Source organism: Alligator mississippiensis, chromosome 10, assembly GCF_030867095.1.
Source record: "Alligator mississippiensis isolate rAllMis1 chromosome 10, rAllMis1, whole genome shotgun sequence".
NCBI classification, from domain to species: Eukaryota; Metazoa; Chordata; order Crocodylia; family Alligatoridae; genus Alligator; species Alligator mississippiensis.
In genome coordinates, this window is record NC_081833.1 from 15,860,000 (window position 1) to 15,886,527 (window position 26,528).

Consider the following 26,528-nt stretch of genomic DNA (forward strand, 5'->3'; position numbering starts at 1 on the left):
ACAGACAATATAGTCATAGGAGCCATAATCTGCCATTTAAAAAAACAAACATATTCCAATCTGAAGAAGGAATGAGTCTGGTAAGTAGGCAGGGAAAATAATCCCAGTAAAAATGGACAGCAACAACTATGTGAATCTGCAGACAGATGTATTGAACCAGACCAAAGGAGTTTTTCTTGCATGTAGCCCCTAAGTAAACAGAGAGCCAACTTCAAAAGGATTAGCAGCACAGGTATACTAAAGTCTAAAGTCTTTTTATTACATTTTATAGATTAAATATATCTTCAGTAGAGTCTTTTTTAAAACACACAAAAGAAAAAATACATTCTTCATGTACGTATGAAATACTGACCATGGAGCAGGGACCATATACAGTGCAAACTATTAACATGGATGCAGTTACCCATCACCACCTTGGACAATTATTTTTTCTACAGTATAAATTAGATCAATTCAACAAGTCTTCACTGCTCCAAGGGAGAACTCCAAACCACTCTCTTCCATGAGATTCACCTGGATCATACATTAGAAGTTTTTTTTTTGTTTTTTTTTTTTACTGAACTTGCTATAAAATCCTTGTGTTGTGTGAACACCGCCACTCTTCCCAGCTTCAGCTTAGCTGACTTACACATTCATAACCACAGTGGGATTTTCAGTGATGATTGCAGCCAACTCCTAGAAAACCAACTCCTAGAAAACCACGGAAAAATATACATCCCAGTAAAAAGGAACAAATCGGATTCATTGATTGTTGCATTGTCCGGTAAGTTTGTACTCACGCACACACATACACACACACGCACGCAGACTGGAGATAGTGAGGTGACTGAACAGTTCCTATTACTAGTCTGGAGATGCGGTTCTGGGTTACAGGTATTTATTTCCCCAGGATCATCCTCAGTATGGGATGTCATTCTGGTAGTACTGGATCATGTCATAGGTCCTACTCCTAAAAAAGAAAAAAAGACACCACAAATGAATGCAATGGAGTAGAGAACTGCATCCACTGACAGACCCATTGCCAAAAAGAAACCCCAAATGAAAGGCAAGATGCACAGAGGATGTTAACTACTAATCACAGCCAGACCTCCATTTGGAAGCCACTGTGAAAACAAGGCTACAGTAGCCTGTCTGCCCCTGGTGCCCATCAGCTGGCAGTAAGGAAAGGAATCATTGTATGATTTCACCATTGCATGAACAGGTCTTCAGATCCTTTGTTTTAATAAGCAGTTCATACGCTCTCTCCCTTCTGCTGTAAACTGTGATTTCAGTTCTGTTAAGTGGAAGCTATAAGACCACACTATAGTTGGAAGTGCTAGCGACTCCTAAGACTAACTTGAGAGAATCTGTCCTCAATTGTTTGGGGGACCAGGGCAACAAGAGCAGTAGTGTCAACCAGGGAGACTGACTTTGCTAATGTTATAGGCATTACCTTTTACCAACTCGGATGAGCTACACCTGGTTCCGAGCCATTTAGCATTCTTTGGCAAGAATAGGTAACTTCCCTGCCTCTTCGAAAAGCAAGAAATATGACAAAGGCTGCACTTAACTCACAGCTGTGTGGTGCAGCACAACATCTCAGTGGTTAGACCCACAAGGAGCTCCCTAACCAAATTAGATGGGATCTCTTCCACATAGGGGAAAGCAATACTTAAGTAACACTGATAGAACTGAACGGGGACAGGTTCATAAAAAAAGAAAAAATATCTAAGTAACCTAAAAAGGTAAGTACAGGAAAGACTGGAAATACAAGAATGAGAGAAGTAACAGGGAAATAAACAAATCAGCAAATATGAGCACTGCTCTTATGCTTGTGACATATGCCATCTGGGAAGTCAAATAGTAGCCATCGATGGGTCATGGAATATGGCAGCTTTCATGACAGGAGCTAAATACACGTTCTGCATTTAAATTTCATTTGCTCTCTAAAGCATGGATAGGATGGACTAGAAAGGCAGGAACACAATCCATTGGGTAGTTATCCAACATGCTGATTTTCAAACTGCTTATTATGTATACAGCACCCTGCTTCCTTCCAGCCAGTACGCTCAATAGCATACCCTTAGACAACCAGGCCCAGACAAATTGGCTTTGGAAAGCCCAGATGCCAACCTGTCATCTTCATTCCTCAAGGTGATCTTCTCTTTCCCTGAGCTGGTATGATGTTACAAATAGCATATACAGAGCAGTAAGTGGCCCAGTAAGAATTGATGTGCTAATGCAATATAGAATCACAAAGAAAAGCTGGGTGGAAAGACAGGAACTGTTTTGGAGAAAAGATTTTTCTGAAATGTCTCTTTAAAGAATATGGCACTTATATGATGCTTTACATCTAGCTGTACAGACAGCAGGGATTTTTCCCTGCACTTTACAGTGGATAAGAGACCAGCCAAGGCCATACACAACTAATCAGGTGCTAAAATGGATTTAAATTTAAAAGAAAGAAAATCACATCACTCCTGAGCTTTCCAATAGGCTGTATTTGTTGCCTCTTCAGCAAATATGCTCTCAGCTTTTTAAAGGCAACTTAAGGACCAAGGTCACCACTTGCCCTCGTTCTGAAAAGCAGGCAAACGCTGCCAGCCAATACCATTCTTCGGCATGGTCATTCCTATCATAAGTCAGAAAGGATTCCCGCTGCCCCCACAGCACAGAACAACTGGCTAGATGCAACAGTGAGGGGTCTGGCTGCTCTTTGAACCACTAACCATGATGAAGGCAATATACCAGCTTCATAATACCAGCAGTCATTATGATCTATATTAGGGTTGCTCGACCTCTGGCCCATGGGACAGATATGGCCTGCAGAGCCATGGGATCTGGCCTCCTTAGGGATCAGGAAATTTGGCAGCAAGGGAGCAGTGGCACTACCCTGTGGGACCAGGTCAGAACTAGGCCATGCTCCCTTTCCCATCTGTTGGGGCTGGGCCACATCCTTCTCCCTGCAAGGCCAGGTCAGGGCTGGGCTATGCTCCCTTCCCCCATACAGGGCTGGTTCAGGGCCAGACCGTGCCCTTCCTCCCCCCTCCTTTGCAGGATTGGGCCACACCCTCACCACTCTCCCCCACCTCCACCCCCCGTTGCCTTATGGGGTCTCACTGTGCCCACCCTGGGGACCAGATTGGGACCACCAGCTGGATCCCACCTGCCAATCTGGCCCACCAGGGAAAATGTTTGGGCACCACTGATCTATACTATGGCACACAAAAGCTCATGTTCTTTAAGCCAAGCCATAGGACTTTGTGCAAGACATTACAGCCTGTGCTTAGCACTGCTGTATCTCCTACAAGGGGTAAGCAGGAAGAAGAGCTATAGAACACTATGCCACCAGTGAGTGATTCCAGACTGGATACCTTCTACTCCACTCAAGAAAAGACCGGCTTGTATCTCGGACTAGGGAAGAAGTAGGGAGAAGACAGGTGAAAGATGCCAGACCTGTTGCTGAGGAAGCAGTTCTGAATGATCTTAATGATGAAGTTGGCTGCCTCCCGCTCAGTCATATTGGGGCTGAATCTATGCCTATTAGAAAGGGAAAAATAAAACAAAAAAGTCACACATTTAGTGAAACCTCCTGTGGTCACTACAGCAGAGAAACCAATAGACTTTTGTAATGCACTTGGGTTGGCTAGTTCTGAGCAGCTTCTCTCCTGTGGTAAGAATCTAGTGTATTGCTGACACTGGCAGATACTCTACCTGCTGCCCTTGTCTTTGTGCTGGTGCTCACAGTACAAAGCCATGACAGTTAAAACTACAGCAGGATTTTCAGTGAGAGAAGAGCGCACAAGCTCCTTTTCCATTTCAGCTGCAGCTCTTCCAACGTCATCTTTGGACTTAACTCAAATGGTGCCACAGTCTCCCTCCCTACCACAGAGGATGAATGGATACCTGTCTGTAGGTAGGAAAGGGCAGCTGCATGGCTAACATTGGGGTCCAAATGTTCACAGTCTGTGTTTAAATGCCCCACTAGAATTTGGTCTTGCACAAGCTGCTAGTGTAGCATTGCAGGTATTAAGATAAAGCAAAACTGACAGATAATAAAACTTGACCCCTTTGTGCCCAGTAAAACTCAAAGATATGTGGGAAGAATCGGGACTGTGGGGAACATTCCCCCTATTTGAGCAGATTCTCTCCTCCAGGATTATGCATTTGTTATAATGCAAGAACCTGGAAAATATAACATTTAGCTGCACAGTTGTTACCCCACCTAAATGTAACTCATTCTGTACATAATGGGTGTATCTATTCATGCTATTAAGGTAACATGATAAACTTTGACAGTTCACACCAGAGTAAACTGCTCTCAGGCACGTCTGCATGTGTGCCCAGGACCTCAGCAATTAAGAGCTGGGCAGAGCAGCCCCAGGCTGGCAGGGGGCACATGGGGTCAGTCCTAGTCTGTGGGTGGTGGTGTTGGGCAGTGGAGGTGCTGGCAGGGGCCCTTGGCTGGTTGGGCTGACCAGATGCAATTAATACACTTGGTCAGCATCTACACTTGTGTTTTAGCACAGTAAAGTACTCTGCCATAGGACAGTACTGTCCCTGACAGTACTATCTTACAGTGGAGTTAATTAATTTACTGTGTGCTAATATCAGTGCACATGTAGGCTGTGACACTTTACTGTGGGGCTAATTAGCGAACTCTGGAGTAAAATGTACATGTAGATATACCCACTACATTGAAACAAAAACCAGTTTTACTACTTTTTTTTAAATACATCAGGGTAGATTTATATAACATAGAACAACTGCCTCTCCCTAATCCAGGCATCCATAAAGGCAATTTTCCTATGATGAAAAGAAAATGAGAAGGATCAACACAGGACTTACTTTAACAGTTTGATTGTTTGCCCTCGGAAACAGGGCAGCCCTGTATCCAACATCAACGTAACCAGAGAAACTACAGCGTCCATATAGGGTCTAGTGGGAGACAATGACAAAGAGACCGTTAGAGTTCTCAAACTTTTCCTGCTTTTTGAAGTAAAGAAAGCAAGCTGAGGAATTCATCTGGGAGCTGGATCACACCTTTTATTGTAATTAAATCTACACAGTGTAATTCTCTTATGTTTGCTGATGGAGTTGTGCTGCTGCTCGCAATCTGTCACTGTAATTAAATTACTGCGACACAGGCAATTTTGCTCCTCTGTGTTCAGCAGCCACATAAACATAATGTTGCAAGATGGATAACAGCCTCAGGGAGGATAGTACAAAACAGTACATTTTTTTCCATTATGAAAGGAAAAGTAGTTTACCCACGTAATCAGCTGGATCAGAAACCATACTGTTCTTAATCCAAACTCCTCTGCAACCCTTTAACTAGGATACCTCTTCCTACCACCAGTGCCCTAAAGCAATCTTTTTGGATTCACACTGGGTTCAAAAAGGGGATTAGACAACTTAATGTAGGAGAGGTCCACCAGCGGGTGTTAAACCTGATAATAAACATAATTGAGACATTAGGGGTGTAACCTCTAAATCAGGACTTCCTAGGGTGTTGAATGCTGAAAACTATATAGGAGAAGGGCACAGGATGGATCAGTCTTGATGTTAAAATACTCTTCGCTGTAGCATCCGTTCTGCAACTGAGACAGTCTGATCAATGATGGCATTTCTTATACTCTTAATTATTTTAAGAATATTATATTCTTATATTAATTAAGAACATTATATTCTTAATTATTATAAGAACATTATATTCTTATATTCTTAATATCACAGAGTCCACTCTGTGATGATTCCACCATTTGGTAGCTTTCTTTTCACTTAAAATTCTTTGAAACCCTCCCCCTCTCTCCCCCCCCCAATAAAGAAATAAAAATCAGCAGACAGAACTCAAGGGACTGCAGTCCATACACGGTATTAGCTTAATCGAGCTAAGTCATCTCACCACGGGTTCTCACACTGCTGTGAAAGAGAAATGGGCTTTAGGGCAGAGCTGGGCCTAGGAGAGAGAAATCTTCCCCTCTCAGTTTCAGGCCATATCCATAAACAGCTGAATATAAATCAGCTTCCTCATATCAAGGGAAGACTTCAGTTTTTTGTGGTCCATGGCACAGTCTCAGACTCTAGTGTCCGGTCTATTATCTGAGGGAAGCTTTCAGTGTGTGAGGAAGCAATTATTCCCTTCGCAGAGGGGACAGACTTCAGATAAGCATGTGATTTAAACTCACTGAGCAATAGAAGATATTAATTCCTGTTTATCCTCACAAGCAGAGATGTGCATCCATCTCTGCTTATGATCAAACAAGAAAAGACTTGCAGTGTTCTCACCTGACTGCCAGGTACCCCCTGACACACATCTCCATGAACCACTTGAATGGGGTGGCCTCCATTTTCCCTCCCATGATCATCACCATCTCATCTGTCAGTTTGATGTCTGGCTCCCAGCCCAGATTTCCACCAGGAGAGCTTTCAAACATGAAACCAAAATCTGTGCACAAACACATGCATAAAACAAAGCATTTAACATTGCATTGGTTAACAGAGCACTCACTACAGAAGCTATAAAGAGAGACAAAGTTTATGTGATTTCAAGGGCAGCCCTATGGAGATCAGGTTAGAGTAGCCAAGACTGAGTGGTATGAAGTGTCCCTTTTATTAGCTATGTCTGACCAGAGGCTGTCTCCTCTTCCCCTATGCCACCTCCATTACTAGGTCGTGCTACTGTAAAAACAAATTACTTGCGCAAAACGCCCCTCAGGATCTTTCTGCCAAACCACAGTACTTAGCAGCCTGGGAAAGGATAAGCACTCCCTGGCATTTCTGCCTAACAAGATACCAGTCACTAAGCTGTTCCTATTTGGCTCCCCTACTGGTGGGGGTAAGAGTAAAACTACAGCTGCAGAAGGCAGTGAGATAGGATTCACATACTAATACCTATTTTACATACACCTCAGAGGAGTGTGGTAGGAATATTTGCCAATGGCTCTGGAGTGCATTAGTATGGAAAAAATGAGTGAAACATAACTGTAGACCTTTCTTAAATGCAAATCTAAATGAGAAGTTAAACAGGAAATTAAGGCCAACATCCTGCTCAAGGCAGGATCTTCCCTGTACTTAACCAACCCAGACAAAACACACGTACACACGTTTGGCAAACTTACTAACCAAAAGAAATTTTTACAAATCCACCCAACGTAAGAGTAAAATTCAAATGGTACTTATGCTAGCATCCTGCTAATTAGGAGGACTTGTAAAATTTTGCAAGGCTGGATTTACCCAGAATTCAACACAAATTGCTCAATGTACTCCTTTAGCCCACTAGGACATTTTGGAATTACAGAAAATTACTTCATAGGAGAAATTACTTCTTTAACAGTATGCTGCAAGAGACTGAGGAAGCAGTGACAAACAAAAGACCAAGGAGATGCAACTGACCAATGTGAATGATATGCCCCTTTTTGTCCAGCATGATATTGCCATTGTGCCTGTCTTTAATCTGGAGCAGAAACAGCAGAAGGCTATAGGCAGCCATGCTGCGGATGAAGTTATAGCGAGCCTGTGTGAAGAAAAAAAATTGGTACAAGTTCAGAAGAGAAGAGCTGGTTTGTCCTGCGATCCCAGGGAAAAAGACGTTCTTCTGTCAAGAGTTTCTCTTTCTATTCATGGTTAGAGTCCAGAGCACACACTTCCAGTTACTACTCTCCATTACCCCAAACCTACAACACCTACCCTTGATCATAGCTGTGATGTGGACTATCAACATTAGACACCATACGCAATATTAAGCAATAAAATATGAAATGGAAAGTCTTAGAAGCAGAATGCTTTTCTGGGCACATTTTTGCTATTCTTGGCCAAGAGGTATTTACCTTTTGGAATGCAAGCGTTGACTCATCTCCATACTGCCTTGTAAAGTAATCATACATCCCAAAGTCTGTCTGCCTGCCCAGTTGGTCACGGGATGTGCATTCAGGAATGCATTCAATAACACCACACTGGAAGGAAAGAAAAGAAAGGTCTGCAAAGCATGTTCCTGTGTACATTGCTCATGGCTGATGGCAGCTCTACAGATTCCATGCGAAAAAAACAGGTAAGTCTATGGAACACTGAATCTACCACTTCCAATGTATTTACAGAAAGGAATATCCTGAGATTTCAAACTAGCCATATCACCAACTACAATATCTGCAACACCTTCTAAGACACTTTCACAACATACCACATGTCAGCGAGAAGCAAAGAGAGAAGAACTGTCAGGCAGCAAGAGCCCAGAGCCAGAAGGTTGGAAGAGATAAGGACCTCTTCCAACAGCTACTCTAAATATATGGCTTAAGTACTTTGGGGATAAAAATTCTCTGGTGTAGGGGGATCTGGGTCATAAGAAGTATTTAACTGCACAGGAGCCTGTGCTACAGTTGAATATCCAACAGTCCACTTACCCCTGGGGCTGTGGCCACCACTCGGTAGGGGAACACAAACAGGTCCAAGCCTACCAGCTGAAATATGTTCTTGAAAAGATCAATGATCTGTAAAGCCAACATGTCCTGTTTAACAACAAAAGGGAGCACAAATATTAAAGGGGTCAGGCAACAAAGCCAAGTGGTTATATAAAATATTCTGAAGAGCTGTGAGGCTAACTTGACATTGCATTCCCTAGATCTTTAGAGGAAAGACTGAACTGAAAACATTTTGGCATGGGGTGGGGGCAGCAAGTACATTTTCAGAGCTGCACTCTGCCAAGACAGTTTAACTGAACACTTGTTGGCCAGCATCTCGTGGATACCTCCTGGTGGCCTGAGAGAGCAGGGATCATGGTGGCACTCCCTCCCTGACTTAAAGACAGGTCTGAAGGTACTTCTCACTTCATTATGGAAGCCACTGCAAATTCTTCTCTGTCAGGTAATGGGCTTTTCTTCTTTACCATCTTATAGTAAGAAGCTAAACCATGATTCCAGGGATTCTCCAGACAAGAGTACTTTGGTGTTAGTTTTACCTTCCTTCTAAAAGCTAACTGCCATCAACTGAATTTTCTATTGTTGTAAAGACCTGGTAGTTTTGTACCTGTCTACAGTCATCACCAACTTTAAAGATGGCTGCTTGCCAACAGATTTTCTTACTGTCTACCCCTTCTTCTGTACTTTCGTCTATGGAGTCAGAGCGACAACGCAGACCTGCAGAAAGCGCAAAAAACAGAACTTGACCATAGAGCTTAACTGACAGCTTGGTATATAAGCTACAGTATTGGAAAAAAACTTAACATCTCACTGGTCTACAGGGGATTTTCTGCCCTGCAGGGTGAATTCCACTGAACCCCTCCTGCAGTAGCAGCACTGATATATTTAAATTATATTCCAAAATAGACTTCACTGGTAAACGAAAGTACTAAACTCGGCTCCTGAGCTAATATTCTCATGAAATTTATGAGGAGAAGGATGGCAGCTAAAACCCAAGTTTCCATGTTTCCTAAACTAGGCAAAGACACTTAATTTACAAGCTGCACTAATAGTTGTTGACAGAATTTTTTGGGACACATTTGGCCTGATTTTATACAGACCATTTCCAAAAATAGTAGTTCTATTTCTTCAAATCCAAGCAGCATGCTTTCCTTCCCTGTTCCCCATAATTTAAGAAAAATCAATCTGTGTCAAATCATCATGCATTAAATTCTGGTCTGTAACCATTTTTACTGCAATGGCATAAGACACGAAAGCAGGAAATTCTAATGGAGTTGCTGACTGTTAATGTATACGATTAAGTAGTACGGTACTGACCTTCTTTTTCAAGTTCACTGACTCCACACCGTTTCACCTTAAACTTGGCCAGGTATGGAGCTTTTGCAGCACTGGAAATATGACAGGAAATTGAATGGCATGTATTCAACAGACAACTTCCTAATAAAAGATCTAAATATTATGACTAGGGCTGAGAAACAAAGCAAGTCTGTATCACCTTTGCATAGGGGTTCCCGACTTGTAATCAATATCCAGAACAATAGCTTCAGGATTGCTGGGCAAATAACAGCCTACAAAAAGGAAGGAAGAATGAGAAAGAAAAGGCACTTGCCAGTTAGTGTGACACAATAAAGCACTACGGAAGTCTGACAATACATCAGTTCTCATAGGTTTAAAATCTACTCTGAAGCTGGAGATTGACAGACTATTGTCTGAAATGACAGAGATAGTACACTTGGACACTCAATACCTCCTTCCATCTGTCAGCAATTGCCAGAGAGCAATAGAATATAGTTTCTAAGTTGTAGAGCAGCATCTTTTCAGAAAGGTGTGGAGGCAACTTCTTTATAATAATCCCCATAACAGCTGGTAGCACAGCCCAAAGGACTGTTGATTATCCCTAGCAGCAGACACATGGTAGTCAGCCTGGCTAGACATAGATCAATAAAGGGGTTAATAAAACCATACTGGAAGGAAGGTTGGAGTCAGAGGGGAAAAATGTGTTTAGGAGAGGCAGAGATTTTTGAAGAATGGTGGGACGAGGGGAGTAAAAGGACATAGCTGGATGCATCTTCACAGCTCACTTGTTACTAAATATTTCTGTCAAGGGTAAAACTTGATTAACCTTCCCCTTCAATTGCTTTGCTCACTTCATTTCTCAGCTTTCCTCTCCCTCACTTTGGATTTCATCTGATCAGAGAAACAGCTTTCTGGGCAGGGATCTCATTCTCTCAGAGTGCAACATGCCATCCCTACCATGTTGGCATCATGCAAATATTTATGCTACCAAGCTAAGGTTTAGCTTGACAAGAAACAACAGAGGACACAGCAGAAGAACAAGCACTTATCAGCCCCAGGCAGCAACAATAAGGGGACCAGAAAAAGAGAATGATTGTTAAAGGCTCCCATGAATCATTCATACAAAGTTCAGTGTTCACATTAAATGCAAAAAGAACGTACAATGTGATTAGACTACTGCTTACCAGGCTGCACTTTCACCTCAGACAGGGCACTCAAACAAGCCTTCTTTCTTTCATCTCCTTTAGGGAACGGCCTGGGCAGAAAGACAATATTTTACTTTACTTACTTCAATGAAGTCTGTTCCACACTTAAACAAACATCGTTTTAAAAAAAATGTTTCTTCCTTGAAGAACAGTAGTCTCTTACTCCACCATCCCTGCAGGCTTTGACCACCTTCATTCAGTATAAAGCACAAACTTCTTCCTTATATAACACTGGTTAAAGATTTTGCCTTTTTGGAAAAAACACTCATTCCAGATTTCCCTGGAGTATATTGGCTATGAAAGGTAATCATGTATCATACAGTATCTGACAACAAACCTTGCTCTATTTCCCTTCTCTTGCCTATTAAAAGGCCACCCAGAGTACAATTTTATCTTTCAGGAGCATGTGGGAGGCTGCAGTTAGCCACTTGAAGTATTTCCTAACAACCTAATAAATGCCTTGTATACTTTCAAGTATGAAATATAAAATGGAGCTTTAAATGGCAAAGGTGTCAGTTTGTAATACACAGTTCCAGGAGGAATGGACCCCTACAAGCCAAGACTCGCTTCCAGAATTGACCAGGAAATCCTTAGATTCAAATATCTCAGAAAGGCCTGTGGCTTTTCTAACTCCTTGTTTAAAGCTATGCTTGAGTATGTGCAATGATAAATCATCTGAGCTGACTAGAGAAGAACAAAATGCGAATCATATTAAACTACACATACAGCTGAGGCAGTCTGCCTCCATGCCAAGGATAGGCAGCTGTCTAAACCAAGATTGTTAAATTCTCCAGCTAGGCTCCCAGGCATGAGAAGACACTGCTTACATTAAGAGTCACAGCTGGACTAATCAATTAATTTAGGAGCTCTATAGAGCTCTGTTCAGCCACAAGGAATAAGGCTGAGATGTGAGGCAATGGGAGAGACACTAAACCGTTTGAGTAATAGATTATTCTCTCTTAGCCCAGATTAAAAATAAATAGATAAAAGTTCTGAGGTGTCTTCCCTTGCCCCTGAAATTACCCATGGGCAGGTCCCCATGCAGTTTTCATATCAATTTGTTTTTAGTTTAGGGGGCAATTTCATGCTGATTCAGGTGAAGCACTACCACTCCCCAGCATGGATGCAGTTATACTAGTGTGGATTTGGTTACAGGAATAGAGCTTTTTGTAAATATATGGGAACAGGCAATTCCAGACTAACAGTTACTGCAGTTATTTAACTAACTGCTGAAACCAGAGGGATATGAAGTGGTACAAAAGTCTTCCAAAGCAATGGGAAGGCAGAAGAACTGCCTGTGTGGTTACACACCTAATTTGTTCATGTAGTTTCTGAATCTGTAAGTATCATCTGGACAATAGGGAACATGATTAATGATTAGCATGTACAATTACCCAATTTACACTTGCAGTCATGGTAATTGTGGAAATCAGTCATGCAGTTACAACATTCACCTGGCACAGAAGCCAAGCACCTGAAATATATAACTTGGGCAATGACATTGGATGTTACAGTGGGTTAATGCACCGCCTTTTTATTTCTGGAGACCAGTGTAAATACTTCAGACAATCTAATCATGCTACTTCACATATTCATTTACAAAACAAGCTGATTGCCACACCTTTGACATTTACCCAAGAGGTATCTAGAAGAGAATACAGATAGAAATGCCTTCAGAGTTCCCACAAGCAAAAATAAGTACTATTAGGTTGCTTAATTCTGACTTTAGGTGCTAAAGGTTAATTTTTCCCTTTAGTCTCCCCAGTGAAGTCCAGATCTAAAAATGACCCCTGATGTTGGACCATGCCTGGGGCAGCTCCACTGTTCAGTTGAATCTTCTCCTTTTTACAATTTGGAAAGGTTGTTTAAACAAGAAAAAGCAAAGCCAATCTGCATCACTAGGAAAATGGTTTCTCTGATATTCAACTATTTTATATCCTAGAAACTGTTTTCAAATTAGGTAACAAGCATGCTCTTGAGCTAACAGCCTATGGGCTAAGCTGCTGCCATCCTCTGGCAAGCTTTAAAGTTACCTACTTTCACTGCAGCCCTAAGTTAGTGACAGTTACCAGAACGTCTGCATGAACAGAAGTTTTGCCTTTATTGAGGGCTAAGAAAATCCAGTGTGGGAGAAAACAACCTGTCTCCATTAAAGCTGCTCTGATGGACCAAACAGTGATATAATCCAAAACACAATCAATCACACCAGCACTCTACAAATAAGAGAAGAGCTTTGTGCGTGTAGGAGACAACTTATTTATACCGCACAGAAATAAAGAAAAAAAAGCCACTTTCATGGAGTTCTAGTAAAAACATGATGCATATCATTTACCGGATCATATTTATGCTTCTTTAAAAACCAAAACAAAATGCATTTAGCTAGTTATAATTTGGAGAAAATAATGGAAATGCTGTCAGTTAAATACAGCAGTATTTTTCCTGCCTGAAGCAAGCTGTGCAAACTTTGCAAGAGAATGCCTTTCACCCATCCAAATGCCCATTTTAATGAGGAAGGTGACACTAACTAGACCTCTGGGATTTGTTCAGCTGGCACAAGAGCACTGATTGTTCTACCATTCTCATTCCCATCTAAATGCACTTTCCTACTGAGAATCATTGTGCTAACACCAAGCACCACAGGTGACAATGAAAAAAAATCAGATTCACCGAAAATCCGAAGTTCCAGCTATCCTTATTTCTTTGCAGTCCAAACTACACTGTATCCTTCAGAGAAAAGCACTATTACAACAGTCTTCAGGCAGTTATGATTTATTGAGGTCAGGTCAGACACTAACCAGATAAAAATACTAACCAAAAAACCTCCTGCGCATTTTACTAGCCATAAGCTAGAGAGAACACTTTTTAAACTGTTCTTCTATGGGAACATGGTCTCAGATCCGACCAGCAAGGCAGTGTCCCATTCAACACAGGAGTGAGCTATGGAATGAGCTACAGGATGGCAGTCCTTGGAACCTGGCACTTACTTGATGATGGCTGAAACATTGGTGATTTTATTGAAGAAATCAAATTCCCGTTGGTAGAACTCCTTTGCTGGCCCAGATAATGAGCCAGTTATCTCTTCAACTAGCTGCTCCAGCAGTTCCCCAATGTCAGCTGTGTGATACCAAAGGAGGCAATCATGAGAAGCAGTTTAGATATGTACCTGAAAAAGCATCAACTGCAAGGTGGGGAAGGAGGGGCAAAGAAGATTTATTTTTTTTGTGCAACTCAAATAGAGACCCTGCATTTGCTCTGAGGAATTCCACAAGGAAACATCTGCAAGCCGCATTTTATCTATATAAAAAAGACATTAATTCCGGCGGGGGGGGGGGGGGGGAGTGTGTGTGCGTGGATGTGTTAGGGGAAGGGGGAGAGATGTGAAGGGGGGTTGAGCCCAAAGGCAAAGTACTCACGATCTTTCTGGTGTGCCTCTTCATCCATGTAGATATTGGTTTTCATGTTCCAGATGAACTGGTGAGCTAAAAGCTGCGATTTGGAGGCTGCCCATAGGATGTATTCCCTCACATAGCCCATCTGCAACCGTCCAAATGCAGTCACTTAGAGGACTAGTGCCACAATGCGGAGTCAGTCCAGTCAGCACCAGCAGCTAATTTTCAGAGCCAAATATATACAAATAAGACTGGAAAGAGAAGAGAATGGCAATTCTGCCATTGCTTTCTTAGCAGCCTGGAGAGTGGCACAGTAATCGAGTAGACCAGAAACTGGAGTAGGCGTCAAGAAGCCCGAGTTTTACTCTTGGCACTGGCACTGACCACCCTGAGATTCTGAAGGAGTCGCTTCTCATCACTGCACCCGTCTCCTGTTTCATCCTTTTATCTATTCAAATTCTGAACTCTTTGAACAAGGGTTACACATCTCCTACTATGGGTGCCTACAGATGTGCAGTGAGGTTGCTCTGATGCACTGTAAGTACAGTGTACTGGAGCAGGCTCTATTAATCAAGTCTGCTGGGGCACTCCAGCAGACTCCAGCGTCACGTGCATCAGCGTCCCCATGCTGAAAAATGGCAGCCGGGGCACTTTAACTAAAACTCATCAAACAAGCTTTAGTGAAAGCACCCCTGCCACCATTTTTCAGCATGGGGAAGCTGATGCACATGAAGCTCCAGGCACTTTAATTAGAGCATCTGTTGGAGCTGCTTTAATTAAAAGCGCCGCTCCGACCCCTGCTCCCCACTTTGGAGCACACGTATAAATGCCCTATGGGTCTGTACTGTGCCCAGTAAGATGTGGGCCTTATCTTGTTCAGGGTCCAGACCTGCTGCTGTAATAAAGATCACTCTAACACAGCGTGCAGAACTTAGTTGGTATGAAGTTCATACGCTATCCCAGTTTTTACAGAAATCCCAAAAAGCAGAAACATCTGAGCAAGAATGACCAAGTGTTTAGTGCAACAGAACCCCTGCTACAGAGACACTTCCCTCCAGGTTTTGTGGCTTTTGTATGTCATGACTTTATGATACAGGAAGGAGGAGAGGGAAAGATTTCCACTGATCTCATAAAATACACAGAATAATCAGACCTACCTGTGCTAAGGGCCTGAAGAACAATGGACAAAGGAACAAGCTTCCTAGGGAAGGACGAGCCTAACTTTACTGGAGGCTTTTAAGAAAAGCCTGGAGAAGCTAAGGTCTGGACTGTTTACCAATAATGAGCCCTGCATCTGTGCGGGGGGATTGGACTAGATAACCTGCAAGGTCCCTTCCAACCCTACAATTCCATGAACAACTATTCACAGTTATGTATGTTACTGAAAGAAGCAGCTTGAACATCGCAGATTGTAGGGATCAGAATCTGACTAGTTTGGGGCTGGTACAGATACTTGTACACCAGAGAAGAAGCAAATCCTAAATTGACCATGGACTCAACAAAAGTTTGTCAACTGGCTTCATCAAGACTAGGGTATGTGCTGGTACTTGTACAATACATAGAGCAGCTAGGCACATCTAAAAAGTAGATTTATCAGTTAGCAGTGGACTGGCAGATGGTCCAATTTTTACACCTTTAGCTCTGCATTTGTAACTGTGGCTATTTCTAAATTACAGGTGAAAACTTTCAAAAGCTTGATCATGCAGAGCCCTTGACCCCTTTATTAGGTTAATAATAGCAACATCTCACCCCTAAGAAAAGTAAGGCAGCTATTCTCAAAGTTGCCCACAAATTCAACAGAGCTAGCAAGGTGAGGAAGAAGTCTGTAGAGGACACCACTTGTCTTTTATATACCAGTCACAAGAAAACAGCAAGCAGTACATTCTCATTTATAGCTACTCTGTTTCTTTTAATTCAGAGCTTAAAAAGTATTTTGGGAGTTTTTGAACCATCTGCCTGGAATAACATCCTCCTCACCTTATCATATCTAAGTGCTTGAACAATCTGTGGAATGTAGAATAAAATGGCATCCTGAAAAAAAAAAGAGGAAAGCAAGTAGTCAGCTTTTCCACTAGCTGAAGGAAGTGAGGAGAGGGGGAAAATTACAAAGGGAAAAAAAAAGATTTAATTTAAAGGCACTGGCATCAGGAATTTTATTCTGTAGAGTGAAAATGCATTCATATTACTAACGCCATCTCTTCCATTAATACTTTCCCACTGCCCTCTTGACCCCTCCCCAGAAGTACAATTAACAGGCACTTGTATTTTATAAATATCCTGACATCTGTTGCATCAGAAACAAACATCTTTCTAGTGAAGTAGGGTGAAAACACACGCACACACACACACACACTAAATGAATGACAGCAAGGGAGTACTGGCAGCAAAAAAAACCCATTGCAAAAATAAAGTGAGCCAAGGCTATATGGGGCAACCAAAATTCCTCTCTAAATGCAGCTTGATCTGTTGAGTCTCCTCTCTGTATAACGTGCCCCTTTAACAGTTATTTCCTTCATGTTAATGGAATTAAGTTTTGTGGGCATAGAGGCCAAAGACCTTAACTTGGCAGGAATATGGTATTTGAAATTCTCTTAAAAAGGCATCCCTTACCGGAGGGAATGACCGTAGGACTTTAACACCATACTGAGCAGTCAAAGGATGAGGTGGATACATGCTTGAAAAATACGAAAGGCCAGTTGGTGGATCTGTTGGTGCCCAGCACAGAACATGGCTCAACTCAGGGGCATCTGCATCAATTGTGTGCCACGTGACCAGGTACTGTGAGAAAAAGGAGCATGATGAATTAAAAAAGCCAAAGTCATTTCTGAAGTATGACACACCAGAGATCTATTTGCCCCATAAACGAATAATTGTAAAACTACATTCTCTTTCATAGCAGGCTGGGGTGAAGAAATGCATGAACACTTAGGTATGTGCAAACTATAATGCACTCAATATCTAGGTGTTTTATTAAAGAACATTTCATTTTCAGGGGCAAACATGATATCCTTTAGCTACTAGAACGGTCTCATTCATGTTGATCTGGAGTTCAGATCAATAAAAGTGCCAATTCAGCCTCCACTCTTTTTGTGTTTCCATGGAAGCTGGTGAACACTGTGAGGAGGAGGAAGCCTCTTCAAAGTGTCAGACCTACTATCTTTTTCCTACACCGTTTTCTCTCTTTTGATCATAGGCTGGCCATGAAGCCTTAATCATTGCCTGCCCTAAGCTGTCTCAGGGACTTACTGCTCTCTGGAGTTCTGTACATACTGGGAACACGCTTTGGAACATGCTGTGCATAACAAAGTAACCACACAACCTTGCTTTTGTAATCCTCAACTGACCACTTTATTTCCCGACCTAATCTTGTAGCTCTTACTTGCTGACTCATATTTAGTATTAGACCATAAGCTTTTCCAGGTAAAGACTGAAACCATCTATCTGTTTGTACAGAACCTAACTGACTCTGTACACTGTTGTAGTATAATAAATCATAATTAGTTGCCTTTATTGCTTCAGGAACATCACTAACAGCTCCTGGGTCCAACCGAACCAGGCGAGTCACTTCTGTGCCAATTGCTTCAGTGTTCTTAAATCTAAGTGGAAGCAGAAATGTGCATGAGTTAGTAATTCACAGTGAGTGGTGAACTGCTCATTTTTACATGAACAGTTTCAAAGGCAGAAACATACCTACTTCACATAAATATGCCACATGTAGAATTAACTGACTTTTAGGGACTAAATGTGCTGGCAAAACTTGCGAGTTCAGAAAAAAAACCTAGTTATTTTCTGCTAGTGGTAGAGCCTACTGGCTCCACCAGTCAGCAACTTCTTGGCTGAAATGAGACTCTTTGAAATCCGTCTCCATAATTCTACTTAGCAGAAAGGGTCACTGTTGCTAAGAAGTGAAATTATTTCCCTTCTCTTTGGGGCCAAGCATTCCAATTCTGTTGTTCTACTTTTTTTCTTGCTTTTCTTTTTTTTTAAGACTCAATCTAATTTATGATTAGAAACCCCTTCCTCCCCACCCCACCTGGACAACCTGGCTGGCAAAGAGAATTCAGAACTGGTTTACCTGTAACAGTTTCAGACACTTGAGCTAAGTTTTGGGATAAAAACCACAATTCTGGCCCAATAAAGTCTCCTACTGAAACTTAAACGGTGGGGTCAGAAGCAGAATTTCGATAGTGTAGTTCTTTTCATTTAATGGTCTCAATCAGTTGCAAATGCATGCAAGAGAGATAGGAAAGTGGTAAATATCCATGCCTGCTTGCAGTATTTATTGTGCGTGTTATTACTTTAGACTCGAAGAGAGGAAGGAATTATATCAGTCCTTTGTTCTGAGCTCTCACCTGGTAGGCAGCTGCACAGCAAGATGAGGAGAAATGCTCCAGGCCAAATTCACATTATCCTTCCACTGTTTTTCACTTAGACTGACATATTTCGACCTCCAGTTTGCCACGCTACTCTCTCCAGTTTGATCCAAGTCCAGCTCAGGAGATGACAGCGGGTTGTACCATGTAATCAAGCGCTCTATCTCAGTAGCCTAAGGACAACGAAGGACAAAACAGTTCTCTGATGCAGATAAAATTCTTCCAGATTTTTCTCAAATGCTAGATGAGTTTGTGGCACAATAAGCAATGGTTACAGAAACCCCAGTAACACCCTCACTTTTCTGATACTAAAGGCAACTTACCAGCAATGACAACAGAAGTGTCCTTCGTTTCATGTAGTACTTGTGGAGCTGTGTGCCTCTATTAGTTTTCTTAGACATCCCTTGAGAAAAGGAAGAAAATATTTTCAGTTGCTTTTCAGCAAATACATTCTGGCCAAGGACAGAATCCACATGGAACTCTCCTAAGTTGAGACTGAGCTCACTAGCAAGGTGACAAGAGACAGCTAGCATCAGAGTGGCCTGTGATGCATTGTGTTCTGCGATTACTTTGAGCATTTCAGGCTACAGAGTTATGCATCTGGCACTATTCACCAGCTTCTCATTCATTTCAAATACATAACAACTTGCCAAGATAAAATCCTGCAGCTTACAGCTGTACAGATTTACATTCACAGAGTGAATGAGTTTGTGTCCACTTATAACCCAGGAGCTCTCAGTTGCTTATGAACATTGACCAACTGCTTCTCAGGAATTTAAGCTACTATAGCTACTAGTATCTTACTTTCTGCATTATACAATTGCATCACCTACAGGATCAAACCACTAGTTTCATAGATTGTAAGGCTGGAAGGGACCTCGGAAGATCATCAGGTCTAGCCCCCTGCACCAGGCAGTTCCAAAACCTTTGTCTCCATTCCCTGTGTGGCAGTTGTTGTTTTTTCGAAACTTGCATACTAACAGTCCAGTGTAATATCAGAAGAACATATTCCAATGTTCAAGGTAAATAGTGACCTTATATCACATTAGAAGCTAAAAGGTTCTGGATGGTCACATACAAATTACCAGTAACAATTAAGTAGGAGAGACCTGATTTTTTGGAGATAGTTGACATGCCACTGGACAGTGGATAAGTATTTATCCACCCCTGTGTGGCCTGCTGCCGAGACCCAACAGTGATATCCAGGTTACTTCTTGTGTCCTGATTATCTAAAAATAAAAGCAGGAGGTTTAATTCAGGAAACAAGGAAGCAAAGAAACAAAGGGATTTTTGAGATCGTATGCAAGGAACTCACCAGGAGGAACAAGCTGGTTGGCTGTTAAGTACTTCTTGTCTGAGAACATGGCAGTCCAAAACTTGATCAGTATGCTGATGTCCTCCCGAAGCCTTTTTTCCCCTTGGGTGGGAAACTTTGTGGGATAGCTTACAGAAATTGCATGAATGATTAGAAAGCAAGGATACTCCAGAAAAGTCCCAAACCCATGTTTTCTCTTTTGATTAGGGGCAATGAGACTAAGCACATCATTGTCGTCCCCCCCCCCCCCCCCCAATCTTTAATTTATCTCACTGGGGAGTGTAGCCTTCCTGACAGTAACTGTAGCCTGCCAAAGTCCAGAAACAATTTGGAATTAAAAGCTCTGATGGACTTCTTCACCTCCCAAGACTGCCAGATGCTGCTGCCAATTAATATTGGCTATGGATATAATATAAAAGACAGATGTGTTTTTCAATCAGTTTCCCATGCTGAATATAATTGAACAGGAATAGCATATCTAAAATCCCTCCACACTGAAAAAAAAATCTTAACCCAGTTTACAAATAGGATTTGTAGTCTCCAAAACCAAATAGTTTAAGGAGATTTTTATTTTCCTTAACCACAACTTATTTATCTGCTCTAACCATGAGTTCTTTTGACCTCTGAAACATACACAATGGGCCAGACAGAAGCACAGGTGACCTGGAAAATGGCTTTTTATATAAGAAGAAAATAATTAAAATCAAGCATCAGAAGAACAATTCCTAATGCAAAGTATTCTAGAAGGGTTTGGGATTTTTTTTTTTTTTAGATTTAAAAAGTCTCTCACTTTTGGGTTGGATGTGAAAAGAAAAAAGTAGTACCTGAAATAATCAAAGGCTGTTGAATAAATCTTCTCTCTTAAGACATTGCGAATGGTTGCATTTGGAACAACATCAGCATGTAACAGAGACAACCCCAAGGTCAGCAGCCTGAAGTTCCACACGTACAAGAGAAGGGAAGAAAATCTTTGCATTTAAACGGTTGATGAACACCAAACCAGACCAGCAGGCCTGGCACTAACTCTAGGCAAGCATGAACAGATTTCCTGTAAGCCAAAAATGGACTACTCTTGGGAAACAAAAGACATATACCACCTAACATATGCAGAAACACATGTTAATACAACTTTACTGTCTTCAGAGTTGAAGTCCCTGACTCCATTTCTATCAATTACCACGTAAAGCCCAGTTTGGCTTGGTTCGGGAAGCAGTTGGGCATAGTGGCAACCTGATCTACTAGGAGAAGACTGCTCATAAAAAAGGCTGAAAACAAAACCATGGAATCTCTTGTATTTGCACAGCACGGCACTGCATGGACAAGGCACATGACATACTAGCAAAACCTGGCAATATGTTTTGCTGGAATGCATGTAACTCTATAGTCTTAAACAGGTATTTCTGTGCTGTCTGGCTTTTTTCCTAGTGTAAATTATAATGTGATGGCAGATATCCATATCTGCATGTCATTTATGAAACGGGGCCCACTCACTTGAAACGGGGCCCAATAGCTGCTACATGGCGGTTCAGGCTGCCCTTGGCTCCTCCAATGTTGAGAGACAGGGATCGCTGCAGCAGGCTAGAGAAGATCTCCACCTGGTCTGAGCTGCAGTACTTGGCTATTTCAAATCTCTGTGCCAGAAACTGAGGAAACAAAAAAACAAAGGAAAGTATGGCTAAGTGACACCAAAGCTTCCTGTGCTTCTGCCACCTTTATGCAGCTACATAAATATGAGAATGCTGCCCTACTCTACAGGAACACTACCATGAGGAAGAGTGCTTCTGCTCCACAAATAAAAGCTCAGAGGCACAGAACAGCTCAGTCATAGTGCTGCTAAGAGCCCAACTGTTATGAATTGAATGGACTACTTACATCAATCCAGGTATAATGTGGAGTGACCTCTGGAGGGCAAGGCTTTGGCTGACTTTCTTCTGAAGCAGCTAGTGGATCTGCTTCTTTCTGCTCACCAGAGAACAGACCAACTTTCTGCTCCACTGTCATTTGCCAGGCTCCTGTCATTTCCCGCATGAACTGTGGAAACAAAGTTTACTGCATTTGTTGTTCCCAAAGCACCTGTCTGTTAGCAAGGCACAGTGTCCTTTTCCAATAGTATGGGAAACAGCAAATCTGAACAGGTCGAACCATACACAGCTCTGAAACTCACCGTAAAGGTAGTAAAGCTAACTGTAAACATGAGGAATGCCTGTATCGTTAGAGATCTCTGTGAGGAAGTCTTTGTTCATGGGAAAGGGACAAGAAGGAATACAAAGCCTCCAGAACTCCAATGTAACTATGATAAACAGCAATGGAAAGACTAAGTTTATAAAAAAGACTAACTACAATCAGCTTAAAAGCACTGCAGCTAGCCCGTAGATCAGATTTAAGCGTAACTGCAAGGCTTATCCTTAACTTGCAAAATGTTTGGTGCTTGGCTACTGTAGCTGCATCAGCACTGCAATGGGTGCCATTATACTTTAGTGGTTAACAAATCAGTGCAGCAAAATGTAGCCACATCCACAAAGCACCACTGTTGTAGGACCAGAACAGTTTCTAAATCTGTCTTGTCAGAGTGGGTTTTAAAGCTAGAGTACAACTGGCCGGGACAGCAAAGATCCTTTCCCAGCTTTCAAAGGGATGTGGGCGGAAGCAAAAGAAAAGAAAATGTAGGCCTGGCCTATATATAGACGTCACATCATTTTAACTAAATATTTTATTTTAAACCAAATTATTTGAGAGCTGGCACGAATAAGTGTATAGCTATTTGTTTCAGGTTAGCCTAAGCCAATTACAAAAAAAATGTATTTAAAACTGGCACAGGGTCTGAATATAGACAACAAGCCCTGAGCCTGTCAAGAATCAATACTGGATAGGGCAAGACTGTCGTTACATGGCTTAAACATCCACATACTCTTAAGTGAAAGTTTCTCAGTTGAGCTGGCAGAAAATGTAATAGGCAAAGTTGATGTAAAATCCTGAAGTGAGTGAATTTTACCATATGCTAACATCAGGAAGCCACAGCTCAAGAAGGCAACAATTTTATTTTCATGCCCATTTTGCAACGAATTACTCCAGATGAGATTTCACTCCACTTTCTTCCCCCTCCCAAGAGAGCCTGAAATCACTGGATGAGTCTTCCTACCGGTACTTCTATTCCATTTTTAGCAGCAAGCAACCACTCCCAGCAAGCAATGGCTGTTTCCATGCCTTGTTCTGTGAACATTCGCAGGGGGCCCCAGCACAGGTGATGGAGGAGCTGAGGGTCACACTCTGAAAAAACAGTCATACAGATTTCTTATACAGTACAAATAGAAAACAGTTTTCAAATCAGCAGGAAATTGGTACAGTTTGTGCCAATCAGCAAACAAATAACTTATGTGATTTCAAGAGTTCCTCCCCACTGTCCTAGCCCCAATTTTAAACGTACTGGAAGAAAAAGCACCGTTTTGCTTCAGGTTGATACTCACCTGAGTGTGTATCATTGTAATTTAATATTAAAAGCATCAGCATTATTAACACGTGCAAAACAGTTCTATTTGTTTTCATTACCTTTGCTACTTATTAGCAATGCAGTCATCTTAAACATGGCCTGGGTGTAGAAATCGGGCAGGCCTCCTTCTAATGCATCATTGAGCTGTTTAATCATCAGTTTGTTCAGGTCGGAGGTTCGACCTGTAGCACTGGAGAACTGAATCATTCCAGCCACCTGTGAAACATACTTTTGATCAATTATGAAAAGTAACTTTCTTAAATGACAACCTTATTTTACTGTGGCTTCAGTCAGAGTCTAGGAAGGAATAATTTCTAGGAAGCACAGTATTTCCAACTCAGTGAGGAAACCCACTGGGGGCCTTATGACAACTTCTTGACCATTAACTTTTCAGCAAAATGTATCTAGCAAATACAGGGAGAGGGCCAAGGCCTTTTTTGCATGGGTAATGATTTCTTTGACCCCTGAGGACCAGCAGTAAAAGGGCCTTTTTAATAAAGTATGGATATGATGTTCTTAAGCAAGAAAGAAGGATAACATGCCTCAACATCCCTGCTTAGTCTACAGGATGACATCCTTCTAAAAGCATTTCCAACCTGGTCATAATATGCAGTCAAATCCTCATCCTCATCCTCTATTTAAACCAAACACCATCAACAAAGCTGTATCACCACTTGGCGATTGCCATGAATTCAGGAAAAAGCCCAGTTACCTCTCCTGCATAGCGATTGCGCAAGTTAAGAGAAGCCATGAAGTTGGAGTAATCTTTCTTTACACAAGTCGGTCTTTCAGTTAGTTGGGTTGCCTATAAAGAGGTATCATTGTTATTACTCTTTATGCCCCCAAAATGTGTTACCCATTTACAATGTCCAGTTCTTTACACTGATTAGCCAGTGCCAAACACCAAGAGAACTAGCTAAGTAGATCACAAGGACCAGAAAAACAGCAAATGGCACATGGATTGCTCTCTATACAACTGCTTCAGGCAAGTGTTAGTATAAAAGTAATACTCACTCCCAATGTGGTGTTGTGTCTGTTGTAGCCTGCAAAGTGGAGAATGCTTTCTGTAGCCATAGCCAAGCCTGTGTGTTGGGATAAGCCTGACACCCAGTTCTGATGCTTGTTCAGGTATTCCTAAGAGAAAAGGACAAATTCATTTGAGGGTGACTAATTTAAAAAAGCATTATTCCTCTGTATTAGGAAAGTAAGGCTTACACTTATAAGACATAAGACTATTTTGAATATTTAATCTTAAAAGCCTAGAATATTTTTCTTCCTTCTTTGCTAAAGGGCATAAACATGAATATGTTGAGGATCCACTTTGAAGCCAAGGTTGTGGTTTTGAGAATCAAACAAATATTCTACAAGGAGAGACCTTTTAAATTGCATGGAAGATGACAACATTAATTAAATTTGCTCTAGGAAAAAAGAAGCATGGAAGACTAGGGTCACTGGCACACCAACGAGGCTGAAAATTACTTAACTGTTATTTATGAACATATTTGAAAGTTTATGGTTTGAAGCCCATTTCAACATATTTTAGGAATGTTTCTTCTATATGGTGGGGGGGGAAAAGGAGTGGGGAAATGTAAAGAATTAGAATATAAAGAAGTTATACAATGATGCATGAATAGTGTATGAGAGAAAAAGCTTGGCGCACTCATTATTTGGACACTGAACATGTCTGAGAATCAGATTATTTCCTCATCCATTCAAGTTAGTTACCTGCAGGTGGGATTTTGTGACAGAGGGAGCCCATTTCATTGCTTCTTGCAGAATCATCCCACAGCGTGCAGCAAAGTCCTTAACTATACTCTTAAAAAGAAAAAAGAAAGCATCAGTGCATCTGTCACTTACCCAGTAATTAACAAACAAAACTCTGCTTAATGGCACAATGAACAACGCTAAAAGCACTAAATGGAGACTAATCAAAAGAATTTGTAATTATATTAGGATACTTCAGCTTGTAAAAGAATGTTTTTGGAGGCAAAGAATTGTTATGCTCCAGCAAAGTGCAATTCTGAAGAGAGAAAAGGTAGAACGAACATAGATATCTGGTAACCTAATTATAGTGCAGGTTCCAAACATAAGATGTAGCTTTAAAACATAGCCATTCAGACTGGCCAAACCAATATTCCCCAAGGGACATGAAAAAGTCAAACTACGTGTAGTTATAGTTGCTCAATCACAGGGCTATCACCTACCTCTCTGGCTTCATATGTATCAGGGACAGTGATTCTATATGGGGCATCTGGAATGTCATAGTATGGTTGGTCCTTATGAATGTCCTAAACAAAGAATGTTAAGAGTCTCAATACAGTACAACTTAGCACATCCACATCTGCTTAACCTGTTCACTACCAGCTGCACTTTCCCCAGGAGTGCTCCAATTTACTAAATCAGCTTGCTAATGATATCCTCTGTCCCACAAATGCAGATAGCAGCTATTTAAGAGACTCCTTTCGGTCTTCTTTCCAGCACAACCGTAACTGCCTTATTGTCTGTACAAAAACCATCAGTACAGAATTAGTCAAACAAAACTTGTACAATTATTTTCCACCTTTCAAACACTTAAAAACAAAACATTAATCCAAAATTAAATAACCGAGTCCTTGCATATGTAAAGTTAACATAAAAAGATGACTGCATTTGCTAGCCACCATTCAAAACACTAACAATACAACCTTGGCAGTCTTTCCTGCCTTGAGCAGGGGGGCTGGACCTGATTATCTTTGAGGTCCCTTCCAGCCCCTAACTTCTATGAATCTATGGAACTTAATTACAAGTTCAGTAAGGAATGGTTTAATGGTTACAGCTGGGCAGTGAGATTCAGAGCAGCTAGGTTTTACTCCCAATTCTAACATTGATTTGCTGTGCCACCTTGGATAAATCACCCTGGTCCACAGTTTAATGATCTGGAAAATGGGGAACTAACAACACTTCTCAGGTCTGTTCCGAGTTTAATATTAATAGCGTCTGTAAGAAATTGTGAAAAGGAATTTTAGAAATGATATAAGATGCCTTTTTAAAGTATAACTACTGTTCAGTTCAAAACTATAGAGAAGCAGAG

The 26,528-nt window shown here is 41.5% G+C and overlaps 1 protein-coding gene across 2 annotated transcripts in view; it reads right to left on the reverse strand.

Annotated features, from left to right (window-relative positions):
- Nucleotides 1–238: 238 nt before the first annotated feature.
- The window catches only part of PI4KA (phosphatidylinositol 4-kinase alpha), an 86,821-nt gene continuing 60,531 nt past the window's right edge, over nt 239–26,528 (reverse strand). For both annotated transcript variants that reach the window (XM_019499152.2, XM_014598846.3), the window contains exons 27-55: nt 25,663–25,746; nt 25,184–25,273; nt 24,473–24,592; nt 24,171–24,263; nt 23,518–23,674; nt 23,111–23,238; nt 21,844–22,002; nt 21,463–21,614; nt 20,796–20,903; nt 19,972–20,099; nt 19,766–19,885; nt 18,980–19,059; nt 18,636–18,829; nt 17,789–17,879; nt 16,894–17,061; nt 16,261–16,314; nt 14,308–14,428; nt 13,879–14,008; nt 10,874–10,944; nt 9,889–9,961; nt 9,711–9,781; nt 9,001–9,110; nt 8,379–8,483; nt 7,809–7,934; nt 7,375–7,495; nt 6,268–6,427; nt 4,828–4,917; nt 3,436–3,519; nt 239–949 (exon numbers count right to left, since the gene is read on the reverse strand). In XM_019499152.2, the coding sequence (XP_019354697.2) occupies nt 898–949; nt 3,436–3,519; nt 4,828–4,917; nt 6,268–6,427; nt 7,375–7,495; nt 7,809–7,934; nt 8,379–8,483; nt 9,001–9,110; nt 9,711–9,781; nt 9,889–9,961; nt 10,874–10,944; nt 13,879–14,008; nt 14,308–14,428; nt 16,261–16,314; nt 16,894–17,061; nt 17,789–17,879; nt 18,636–18,829; nt 18,980–19,059; nt 19,766–19,885; nt 19,972–20,099; nt 20,796–20,903; nt 21,463–21,614; nt 21,844–22,002; nt 23,111–23,238; nt 23,518–23,674; nt 24,171–24,263; nt 24,473–24,592; nt 25,184–25,273; nt 25,663–25,746 (3,240 nt within the window). In that variant the 3' untranslated portion in view covers nt 239–897. The remainder of the gene's footprint in view (nt 950–3,435; nt 3,520–4,827; nt 4,918–6,267; nt 6,428–7,374; nt 7,496–7,808; nt 7,935–8,378; nt 8,484–9,000; nt 9,111–9,710; nt 9,782–9,888; nt 9,962–10,873; nt 10,945–13,878; nt 14,009–14,307; nt 14,429–16,260; nt 16,315–16,893; nt 17,062–17,788; nt 17,880–18,635; nt 18,830–18,979; nt 19,060–19,765; nt 19,886–19,971; nt 20,100–20,795; nt 20,904–21,462; nt 21,615–21,843; nt 22,003–23,110; nt 23,239–23,517; nt 23,675–24,170; nt 24,264–24,472; nt 24,593–25,183; nt 25,274–25,662; nt 25,747–26,528) is intronic.